The following is a 12859-nucleotide window of genomic DNA, read 5'->3' as shown; positions in this document are numbered from 1 at the left end:
CTAAGAATAATATGATAAGTGCAAAAAATGTATCAAATCATAGATGCATTTAGTATTTGCTTGCATATCTACCATATTGGTAAAATGCTCTCTGCACTGGGTGGATCTGCTTGTCCTTTCTATTAAGATCATAAATCAAGAATGAAGCTATTTAAAATTGCACATGTAGCAAGCGTTTTCAGAAAAGTGCTGGTTTTGTTTCTTTAAAGTGCAGAATTCATTATTATTTCATGACATTCACACCAGTTAACAAGTCATAACTCAGGAAACATCAAGCGTTAAGCTTTTAAGGTAAATCGGTTTGGATGATGTACAACGTTTTTAAAAAAAGAATGTAAGCAAATTTTAAACAAGATGCAGGGTCATTATTTCTAAAATATTTCTTGCAGAGGCTAGTGCTTTGGTAAAATCAGCCAGACACTGCAGGGAATATAAGAAGATGACAGCATTGTAAAGCATGAAAGTCATGCAAGTCATGCATCGCTAGTGACACATGGACCATCTATAGCATGTGATTCATTCAGAATTGATAAAGCTGGTTGGATGACCAGTGAAACATCTTCAAGAAAAATACAGCAAGTCCAGTTGCCTTGACTTATTTTTTTACAGATAAGGCTTCCCATGGATCTTTCATTAATCTATTTCCCGTAACGGTTCCTATTATCTGGTATACTGCTAACCAGAAAAACTGTATTTTAGAGCAATTGCACCATATATGAGCCATAGTACCTTGTTCCCCACATCCTTGAAAACACAATGGAGAATGGCCAGCTGTGTACTTAGCTAACTTAATAGGGACCATGTACCATCTAAGCATTAACTTGTAATTCACTTCTACAGCTGATGAATGGATAAAACAACGGGCTACTGTATCCCATATTTGACTCCAATCTCTCAGCTCTAATTGTCTTCCTAGTTCTTCTTCCTACGCAAGTCTATATTTCCTAATCCATATATTGTTCCCTTCCATTAAGGATTTATATATAATAGATAAGCTTCCTTTACTCTGTGGATCTTTCAAACATTTTTGTACAAACTTAGTCAGTTCCACCGGCTGTTTGACATTATATAGTACTGAAGTAATAAAATGTTTATTTGCATAAATTGATAGGCCTCTGTATTAGGTAATTTAATTTTAACTTGTATCTCCTGGAAGAAAGATCAAGCCTACATTTGAAAAAGTGTATTAATTACCCTAATTAACCCACTGATTTTTAATATTAACCCATATGTCCCTTACTGAAAATACAGCCATCTCTAAGGCCTGCCATAAACAGGATAAGGCAATTGAAAGATATGGGCACCAAATGATCTTTCTTATAAGAGATTTTTCCTTAAAGATGTGTTTCAAACAAACATGCATATTTATAGTATTTACCAAGCAGGAACTCCAGTGCAAGCATATAATAAGGTCCAACCCCCCCTCCCACCCCCCCCCATAAAAGCCATTTAACTCCAAGCCTTATCTTGGGCCAACAAAAGCTATCTCTGGCAAATATCCATTATGGATGATTTATTTTTCACTTGAGATTGGTTGGCCAGAGGTAATCTGCAGGGGATCACACAATCCTGTCCTAAGATATGTGGACATTACTGATCTGACTGTTTTTAGCAAGATCCAGCAACAATCAAATAAAATAGATTGTTTGTTGTAATTTAAAAAAAAGGAAAAAGACCTAGCATCAATGTCATCGAGAAGGATGGAGAGTGATCAGGCTTAAGATGTATGGACTTTTCTGATCTACTAATATCCAGCAACAATCAGATAAAATTTGTTTTCATGAAAAAAAAAAAAAACAACACCATTGTCAGGGGGATGAAGAGTGATCAGGCCTGTTAATAGTGCTTGTATTGTGGAACTTTGTCAAGCTTGTTGAATTTACAACTAAGTTTTTGTTTCTACATTACACGGGCAATCTGTTTAGAATGGAAATGGCTTGTATACTCACAGCTGACAATGCATAGGGCAAGCTAAACAAATGCAAATACAACTGGAAGGCTGTTTAAGCATGGAGCTCCAGCGATGGTAATTTGTCTTTAATATCGGCCTTTCCTCCTCCAAGTTATGTAAACTGATTGAGAATGTGGAAATGCTTTTTAAAATGAGTCATCCGGGGAATAATAGGACAACAGGGCCATTCAAATAATAATAAAAAAAAGAGATAGCATTACATTCATCCATGTTAGGAATGCAGATTTTACTTGAGAAAAATAAATCAATGCTTTTCTTTTGAGAACACTGAATATGATGCCAGCTCTTTAAACACACAAGCATAGTCAATATTTATTGACTTTTGAATGGATCAATCAAGTCACATGATAATACATGACCTCTGAAGGACTGAAAAGCAATTTCGAGCAAAAATTAATTTACTGTTTAACTAAAAGGTTGTATTCTCTGAGAGTCAATTTTAGGTCAAGCTGTGATAATACTACAGATCATGCAATTTAAGAAAAAGAAAGCAAATGAAAAAATGAATGACTACAATTGCAAAGCTTTTAACAATAGCAGGCTTTTAAGTTGAGTGTGATGATGATGAGTTGGTGATGAGAGGAGCAGAACATTCATTTTGATTTCTGAAAAATGAAATGCCTTTTTTAAAATTCTAAATTACAATTCAAATATAATATTCTTTAAAACGATCATATAGCTTGTTCTGAGATTACATATCCCTTGCTGAAAAAATACATGGACAGCTCCATGGTATGTGGTGGATTTTTTCCTTTGGTGAGAAAACATTTTACATTTAAGTTTTGCTTTGACTGCTAACATTTTTTCTTTTAAATAAAATCTACATTGGTGCCCACAAATTAAATTAGTGGTTGGCCATGCAGTCACACAATGACCATCCATTGCTACCTGTTCCATGAGGCGCTCTAAGCAGGAACTTTTGGCTGGGTTGAATGTTACTCTCTATATTAGTGGAGGAGAAGGTGGAGGATAGAGTACTATAGACAAATGCTGCTGCTTATCTTGGGCTGGGGGGCAACAGCAATTGGTAAATATGTTCTAATTAGTCCAATCACTACTGAGGCTGACATTGGTTGACCACAGGGCTTTTGCCTGCTCTGGTAGACAAAAATAGCTTATTTGGGCAACTGTCAGCTTGTGTCTATGTGGAGTTTAAAAATAGACTTAAATTTACCACTTCTCTAGAAAATAAAACATTTTTTTAGTTTCAAAGGTATACATTTAATATATACAGTATATTAGGGATGCATCGAAATTGCGGCCGCCGAAACATATTGGCCAAAAATGGCACTTTTGGCAAAATGCCGCAAGTGCCATCTTTCAGCTGAAATAGCGGTGCATCTCTGGTTGCTCTCCTCCCCACTAGGCACTGCTCTGTGTCCTTTCTGACACAGTGCAGCATCCAGTGCGGAGGAGAAAAACTGTCACAGGAGGCCGAGCGGTGCCGGGGAGAAGAGTGATGAGAGCGGCCGACTTCTCCCGCACCACTCACTTAGGAGGGTGGCTGTGAAGACAGCTGTCACAGGAGGCCGAGCCGGTGGTGTGGGGGAGGAGTCAGCTGCCAGAAAAGATCGAGCTCTTCTCCCTGCACCACTCGCTCAGACTCCTTTGACAGCGAGTCAGGACGGAGAGCGGGTACAAGCAGTCAGTGATCAGTGATTGCTGAGTATTTGTAAATAATTGAGGACAGAGTATGTTTACTGTATCCCCAATTAAGAATGAATAGGAAGTGATCTACCTATTCATTCTTAATACTTCCTGTTCATTCATGATGGTGGACAAAGGAACTCATACTATCTCCACAGTTTATGAATGCACATGAACAGTATAGAGGATTCCTGTTCATTTATAACAGGGGCTGCAGAAAAAGAGATTGAAGGCTCTGTGTCCTCAGTCTCTTTTTCTATTTTAAAAGGAAAATATATTTCCCAGAAACCCATCAGTAAAGTAAAAAAAATAAAAATATGTGTGCATCAAGGTGCCTTGATGCACACATGTTAACCTGCTTAATCGATATCCTCCATCTCCTGAGGAAGCGCTTTTTAGCGTGAAACGTCGAGAAACTCTACCACTCCTCCACTTCGATTAATTTACAAACCAATCATGTTTATTTTCAATCATGTTATACTATATACAATCAATTAATCATGTATTTTCTGACCTTACTTAATGAGTGGAGTGAGTCCGCTTAGGAGACATCTGATTAGCTGGCTTTCACAAATGAATTTTATATTAACATTTTAACTACCTCCCGGCCGGCCGTTGTGTATACACGGCCGGCTGGGAGCATCTTGGATGTAACTGGGCGTGTAAACACGTCCTGTTACATCCGCTCGGGCGCGCGGCGCGAGCGGGAAATGCCCGTCATTTGAAAACAGGCGGTTTATAGTAAAAAATAAAACCCCCAGTGGTGATTAAATACCGCCATAAGAAAGCTCTATCTGTCCCCAAAAAGTGGTATAAAATTCATTTCAGTACAGTGTTGCATGACGGAATAAATATCAGTCAAAGTACCACAGCGCTGAACACTGAAAAATGGCCTGGCCAGGAAGGGGGTCTAAACACCTGGTCTTCAAGCGGTTAATCATTACCTAATTGCCTTGGAATTGTCATTTGGTACCTTAAAAGTCCCATCTTTTTCTTTTTGTGATCACTTATGAGATCAAGAAGGAATTATTTTCCCCTGTCGGAGTAAATTGAACTATGCCTAATAGGGTCTTTTTTCTTCCTCTGGATCAACAGTGGGTAACTGTAGGCATAACATTCTTTTTTTCTTTTTTATCCTTTTATCTCTATAGGTTGAACTCGATGCACTTAATAAACGATGGAATAATAAACTCCAAAATCAACCTCTCTAGGAAATGAAAGTGTATGTATAGCTGAATCTTTTTTTCAGGCTTAAATTACTAAGTCAGTTTTTTTCTGTCTATGCACTGCTTAGGAGAATATTTCTTTTTACTTCCTGTCCTGGAGACACAACAGGAAGTGAGAGGAAGGGGTTGATTTACTAACCTTATAAACACACCACGAACGTGTATACACCTCTGCAGTGTGTTCCCTCCCAGCATGATCTATGGGTGGAATCTAAACACCTTTGTAATGTGTACACACCCAGCAGGTGTGTTGTGCAAAGCCCTGAATGAATTCCAAGGTGATGTTGGGTAAATTAGCTCTATGTTGTGTTGCTTGCGTTGATGAATGCAGGAATGTAAATGCATGAGCTAACCATTTTTGTCTAAACTGTGAAGCAGCATTATATATGCATCATGTGCATGATTTTTCCATATATGACATTAGTGGAAATATGCTTTTAGAGACTTTTTGGTTGATAAATACGTTTTGCTGTGTGAAAATCACACACACCTGGTGTGTGTGTGTGTGTTTAGGTTAGTAAATCACCCCCGAAATCTCTTTAAAGTTAGGGGAACTCTTTGTTGTCACCGTAACATTTCTCCCCAATGAAAAACTTTCCCTCACAGCTTGCATGACAACTCTTACAATTACTCTTAAGGTGGCCACACACTTTACAACCATCGCAAGACAGGCAGATCGTACAGATCGGGGCGGGCTTCCAATTACCGCAATGCTGCCCGTGCGGCATTGATCTTACGATCATGCTAAAAACCAGCCGAAAATCGTACGATTCTCGGCTGATTTTCTAGCATGCTCCTTAGACAAAAGACATGCGACCGCACAGTAGAAACGTTCGCACGTCTTCATTCACACTGCACGATTCTCGTACGATCGCGGGATTTCCCGCGGTTCTCGTACGAGAATCGTGCAGTGTATGGGCACATTTACAATGGTCACCAGAACAAGTCGAGCGGTAAACCTTCCCAGTGGGAATGTAGAGAGCAATAAAATCCTGAAAGGGGTTCTAACCCTACTCCAATGGAAAAAAAGGTTTTTTGCATTATTACAAAACACTTTGGGAAAATTATATATATGAGATTATATTGCCCACAATGGGTCATGGTTGCAATTAATTAGCGTTACATAGCTGATTTGGTTGAAAAAGAAATGTTCACCTTACATTGTCATTATTATTATAATTTTAAGGGATGTGTTTCTAAATCTGACTTTTTGAGTTCAGGCAACTTCTTCTGTGCAATATTAAGAGATTATGTTGGGGAAGTGCTCAAAAAAAGAGGGAAACACTTACCCCATACACAAGTTCACCCACCATTCCGTTCCATATTTTAGTTTCAGGGTCACGGGCACCATACTTGCCATCTTCAACAATGGAGAGTTTGTATTTTATCCCAACATGCTTTGCAATTTCACTAGCTAGGTCCACACAGTACCCCTCATACTTGTCATTGCCATCTAGCTGGTCGTAGTTTTTCTTTTTCATGACATATGGATTTTCCTATATTTTTCCAAGGAAAAAAAAAAACCAAGATCAAACATATTAAAAAGCGCATTACTAAAAAGAAGCTCTGTTACACTCTTGTTAATGCTCAACAGATGAAAGGATTGAGCACAGCACTAGGCACCATCAGATAAATCTATGTCTGAGTGGATGGAATGAATGCTGCAATTTTTCTGATGCAAACCACAGAAAATAAATACAGACTTTTACGACCAGCTTAGGTTTTATCATATCAAAGGCATAATTAAAAATTCAGACATAGGAATGGAAACAAAAATGTAAAAAAAGTATAATTTGAGGACATGTTTACATTATCATTATTATCTATGGCCCAAAAAGTTGGCATTAGTTTTAATTCTAATTAACAAAATAAATGCATGGTGGTTTTGTATTTTGCAAAGGAGAAGCTTCTTGATGGTAGGCATTTTTTGTAAAATTATGAAGCAATGCTATATTTTGGAAGGGCCATATAAACACCCACATCCTATTCCAATTAGTACACAATTTCTGTACTTGGCTATCGAAGTAATGTTGTGGGACAGTTACGTGTAATTTGAAGTAATATTCAGACATATTAAAGGAAAACAAGCTATAGAAAGCTGACTGAAAAATATAATTCAGCCTCCCTGTATCTTTTTTCCAGCAACACTGTTTTCTTAGCAGTGCCACATAACCCCAACCCACTCACAAATTAACATCCAGGTGAGGCCATGGTAACACCCAGACAATATATGAACCTAAACTTTAAGTGCCTTTGTAAAGAGACCCAATAAGGTTATAGCAGACTTTTCCTGTTTACACATCTAGTTCAAAGCAGCATTTAAGTTAAAAGCCAGTGAGTAAATACCATATTGTTGTCTTCATTAACCCTTTCACTGCCAATGACATGCCTCACATGTCATGGCATTATAAGGGTTAAAACAAGCTCATAGCTGCAATAGCATTCATGTGCTTATTTTAAAATTGTACCGCTGGCTCTTAGTTGTAATGTATGTATGATCTGGGAGACTGTAAAGCCACCTGACCAATTTATAGGTTGACAATGTTAGTCCTCCTACATTTGCCCCTCCCCCACACGGTCCTGGACATCTCTTGCAGCTGTTGGGACTGGTGCATATTACTTAGGATAGCTGGCTGGGGAGAATTGGAAAAAAACTGTTGTATCTAATCTACAGTATTCTACCCTCCTCTATAGAGTGAAACCAGAAATGCTGTGCATGCAATTTTAAGACTTGACATATTTGGTATCTATTTTCTCTACCCAGTCTTGCCTTTTAAATTTTAACAAAAAATGGGTATTATATATTGTGTTTGTGTGCACTAAAGTTCTTATTTTTGCACAAAATATAGGTATGAGAAACAGTTGCTCAAATATTGTGCAACATAAAATCTTTTTATTCTGCAGGTTCTCTGCTTTCAGAAAATATAGGTTTTAGAGGTTGTAATTAATGATTTGGCTTAAAGTCCATTTCCACCTTTGTAAGTGATTAGCATGTATTGTGGTAATGTAGAGGTGCAGTGATGATGTATACATGTGTGCACATTTTCATGAACCACATTGCTGTTTTTTTCAATCTTATTTTATGGACATTAAGGGGGTTATTCACGAAGGAGCCTAAGGATCCAGCCTTAGCTTCAGCTGATCCTTCGACTCTCTTCGGCCGCTGGAGCCCTTTGAACTGAAGGGCTGCTAAATGGGCTATTCACTATAGTCCGTACAGCAGCCGAGGGGCTGATGTGGTTCGGCTTGACTGAGCTGAATTGACAGCTGAAGCGGGGCGAACGGCCTGCCAAGGGCCGGTCTTTCGCCCCACAAATGACAGCTGGGTGGAGCCCAAATGACCAGGGGATGCTGAACTGTCATTAAACAATAACAACTGGGTGGAGCTGTCCGTGATGTCGCAGCCGGCTCAGCCCAATTGTTATTCATTGGCCCGTATCTGCTAGAAGACTCTAGCAGGTGCCGGCCAATAGGAAACAGTTGGGCGGAGCTAGCTGTCACTGCTAGCTCCGCCCAATTTATTTTATGATGTATTTTTTCTAGAAAAATCTTTATTTATAAATTTTACTATTTATTTAAATTGTTTCAATTTATGCTACCTTTTCCCCCCCGACTATTTTCATTGATTTTCTATTCTGCTCGGTACCACGGAGGTACTGAGCAGAATAACCGAGCGCCGCTCGGCGGCATTCGGCTATTCACTCACTGCTGTTCTGCCCCTATGTGAATGGGGCGAAAGGCAGTGAGTGAGCTGCCGGAGCTTTGGCTCAGCCGATCCAGATGTACAGAGCATGTTCGGCTGCCTGTAACTGACCACCTGGCACCTAACCACTGCTCCTACATGTATATCCAGAATCACTAGTTATCTTTACTCTTCTTGAGGAATTACCTTTACTCTACAAAAAAAAATCTATGCAAACAGGGATTTCTATTGAGGCATTCCTATGGCTCATTCACACCAGAAAGTATTGCTTTGTATAGGACCTGTTCAGACCAATGTTCATGCTTCAACCTGCGCCGCAATAAAATAATGCAGGCATACATTGCATAGCAATACAGTTTGCTACAATGCAACTTCAACGCGTTGCAACATGCTGCATAGAGTTCAATTAAGTGCAATTTCAAGAAGAACTCCTGGCAATCGAAAAATTAACCCTTGTAGTGTGGCTACCCACACACTAAAAGGGTTAACTGCTCATATTGGTATAGTGCCTAAAATAAAGATCCTAGACCAAAACAATCCTCGGTCCTGTAGCAGTAACTGCTCACTTGTCTCCACATCCACTCTGGCGGTGGAATGAAGTGCATTAGAACTGATGGTGTCACATGTCCTAAGGCTCCATTCACACCTAAGCGTATTCTCGCATGTCAATCAGCACGACAAAACGCTCAACCCCAGTAATCCCATTCAGTTCTATGGCCCCTGTTCACACCTGGGTCGTTTTGTTGCAAGCAAAAATATGCCTGCCGCACGAAATACTACATGAGCTCCTTCGGGGCAGATTCGGTACGTTGTCTCCCCATTGACTCAATAGAAAAATCTTGAAAAGCGTGCATTGCAATTATTTTTCAGCAGATTCAGCGCGTTTTGCCCATAAATATGCCACAATCTGCTCGTAAAAATGTGCACAAAAAACGTGCGTAACAATGCTTCAAAGGGGGCTTGCACAACACACACCAGCATGCGCGCATTATACGCAAGATAATGGGCTCTTAGATTTTTTATTACATATTTTGTAACACATACGCAAATGTAATTGTTATAAAAATAAAACATTATGTCTAACAACTACAAACATATCCAGGTTTGTTATTTCTAGTATTTTTTAATATTAAAGTGGTGAAAGCTCTTAAATGAAAACAAGCAAAATGTTTGTACCATAGCTAGTACACTCTATCAGTACACTCTGCTACTGATGCAACAATTCATTTTATCCAATATCACTGAAAATATTTTTTTGCCACCTTTAATTAATATTACCTTTTAAAAAATGATAATGGTCCTATAAATAAGCAATGTTCATTAAGGGTACAACAGTTTCTATTAATAAAGCAATAAAGAGGAAATATATGAAAGCAGAATAATAGAAAGCAAATCCCATCACCAAATCAGATTTCTTAGTTCTCAGCAGTTGGAGATTTTATTGCCCTTTTGGGGGCATTTTAGATAATTCATGTTATTTATCCACATAAAATACATGATTCTGTAATCTTGAGGTGATGCTTCCATAAATTGTCTGACACTCTGTTGAACTTTGCGCTTATATTTAATGGTATCACTTGATATTTCCTGCTCTTTGTTCTCTGTCAATTTCATGCTTTATTTTATTTAATGAGTAGAAATATATAATCATTTATGTGACATATAACAGTGAATAATGTAAGTTTTTCACTTTTCATTTATGTTACATCTTTTGCTGCTATTTTCCTATCATAAAACGGTTTAACAAATGCCAGAGCAAAGAAAAGTTAAAGTGTTGCTTGCTATGTACAACTGCACTATTTTTCATTTACGATCAGTTAAATCAATGCAGCAATATTTAAAGCATAACTCTTTTTTCCTTTTTTTCTTAAATATCTTGCCAGCTTGTTTGAAAATAAGTAAACAGTTTTTGCTGCAATACTCACCTCCTCTCTGGTGCTGACCCTGCAGACTCATCACTTGCAGCCTTGACCTCCACCCCTCTTCTGGGTTGAATGATGGCCAGCACCATCTATTCCACTTGCTGAGAGCCCAGGCTGTCAAAGACACATCTCCTGGGGGGGAGCAGTGCAGCAACACACATTGTGCCCTGAGTGGTGAGCTGTGATAAAATGCAGTCTACCCCATTTTTGTATGTATTGCTATAAGTTTCAGCCCATACATTTTGAATGGGCTGTTTATTGCAATTCAACTCAATACATGACAATGCATAAAATATAATAAAACATTATTTATTAACTTGGTGCTACAAGCACAAAAGAACGCAAATTCAAAAAATTTACCTACAAGTGATTTAAAAAATAAATCATCAAAATAAAAAATACTAAGGTAATGAATGAGTTAAAAAAACGAATTAGGATTGACATATGTTAATAAGGTGCTAAAATATAATAATAAAAAATTTTTTTTTAAAGTACCCCGCCCCCGCGAGCACGCGCGTCGCCACGTAAACACGCGTCGGGTGCGCCTACGCATGAAAACGACGAACGCGCTACACAGTTTTTTCTACACATATTATAAAATAATACATAAAAGATAACATATTAACTTTCATTTCTAAAAGAATGCAGAGCAGGATCCTAGCTGAAGGGATGCCTCTTCTGCCTTATTCAGGCTTTGCCTGTCACATGAGGAGGAAAGGAGTAACATTATCCACTCAGGTAAGCTCTGATACCATGCAACACTGGAGCTTACTCAGGATGTAATGCTGCAGCAGTGAGGCAACTAGGAAGTGTTGGTGTGTATAGTTCACACTATATTATTACATTATATTAATACACTATATGTATTGCTCTAATGAACCAAAGAAAATCTGACTTACCAAAATTGTTGTAACTACAATGGTCTTGTTTTCCACAGAAGAAGTGTCATTTGCGGGCTGCTGGTCAGGAGCAGGAACAAAACGTTCATATTCATTCCAATGACCAACCTGCAAAATATTCAATTTGCGTAATCTAAATTTGGTAATTGTACATTTTGGAACGCACTGACAGAAAATAAAGGTAACATAATTACTTTGTTTTATGAGGTTAAGTATGAAGTTCTATTCAGCATCATTCTAAAATTCAAATGCTGAAATGTGGTAAATCAATTGTATAAAATCGACTGAGAAAGCAGAATGGAAAGCATTGTGATGATAGTTAAAGTTTGTCTAACCAAAAACTCTCTGGGCTTTGGATAGAGTAGGGGATATTAAGAATCCATGTCCTATACACCTATACACCTGCTTCACTCAGTGCCACCTTGTGATACATTTATTTTATAAAAAAAATGGACACCATATATATTACTCACTGTCAAAGAAACCAATTGTAAGATCACGGCTGGCTCCAGCCCAGCTGTCAGAAGCAGGCTGTCGGCCGGCCGATGGCTGGCCGCTCGGCCAGCTTCGGCTTTCACCGTGGCTCAGCCGAGCCGATGTATATGCGTTCGGCTCGAATGAGCCTCTAGGCCACGTTCGGGAGCCGTACGGGCTATTGTGAATAGCCCGTACAGCACCCCTTCGGTTCGACTGAACCGAAGGGGTCCTGGGGCCGAAGCTAGCCGAAGGATCGGCCAAAGCTACGGCTAGATCCTTCGGCAGCTTCGTGAATAGACCCCATAGTGAGTTAGTACAGTGTTTCCTAATGTGTGAGGCAAATTTCACTGGATGTACACATACTCAATACAGGGCTTATGGTTGCAACATTGCCTTGTATGTGGATATACTTTTTCTAGGGTCAGATATCCCTGCTAGATACCACAAAAAGAATGGTATGGTAAAACTAGTGGTATGGACACATATTCTGGTGGAAATGCTGGAGAAGACAGTACTGTGTGAAAGAGGTGATTGTTTTTAATAGTCCAGATAGCACTTATACGCTGCAAAGCTTATGTTGGTTGAACAACAAACAAAAACTAAGCTAAAATCCTGTTAATGTATATGGCTGACCTGGTAGAGATTTTTTTCTCTGCACAACTGGGATTTTATTTTGAATTATACATTGCCAGCTCTAAGTTCACATTTTGCAGAAATGGTAATTGTAACTTTTTCATTTTTTAAATAAATCAAACGTTTCAGGTTTGGGTTAACCAGGTGCTGCTGCAACCATATTTGCATATAAATACTTTCATCTTCTGCACTGTGCCCTATCTATACAGACACAATAAAACATTACAGCACTGTATGTTCATATTTGTAATTTCAGAGGATATTCATGTATTTGCAGCTCTGTAAATAATTAATTCATACTTCCTCTGAAAAAATGAAATTATAATGACGTTTGTAGGCAAGTTAATTTAAATCAGTCCATTTTTAAATGACCAAATTTG

The 12859-nt window shown here is 38.5% G+C and overlaps 1 protein-coding gene across 2 annotated transcripts in view; it reads right to left on the bottom strand.

The window, feature by feature from the left end:
• Window positions 1-12859, bottom strand: part of GRIA3 (glutamate ionotropic receptor AMPA type subunit 3) — a 240127-nt gene that overhangs the window by 20684 nt on the left and 206584 nt on the right. For both annotated transcript variants that reach the window (XM_018558629.1, XM_018558630.1), the window contains exons 9-10: window positions 11370-11477; window positions 6135-6341 (exon numbers count right to left, since the gene is read on the bottom strand). In XM_018558629.1, the coding sequence (XP_018414131.1) occupies window positions 6135-6341; window positions 11370-11477 (315 nt within the window). The remainder of the gene's footprint in view (window positions 1-6134; window positions 6342-11369; window positions 11478-12859) is intronic.

Source organism: Nanorana parkeri, unplaced genomic scaffold (genome assembly GCF_000935625.1).
Source record: "Nanorana parkeri isolate BGI_ZX_2015 unplaced genomic scaffold, ASM93562v1 scaffold349, whole genome shotgun sequence".
In the NCBI taxonomy this organism is placed as follows: Eukaryota; Metazoa; Chordata; class Amphibia; order Anura; family Dicroglossidae; genus Nanorana; species Nanorana parkeri.
The sequence above is the reverse complement of the archived record's forward strand: the minus strand, read 5'-3'. Positions and strand labels throughout refer to the sequence as shown.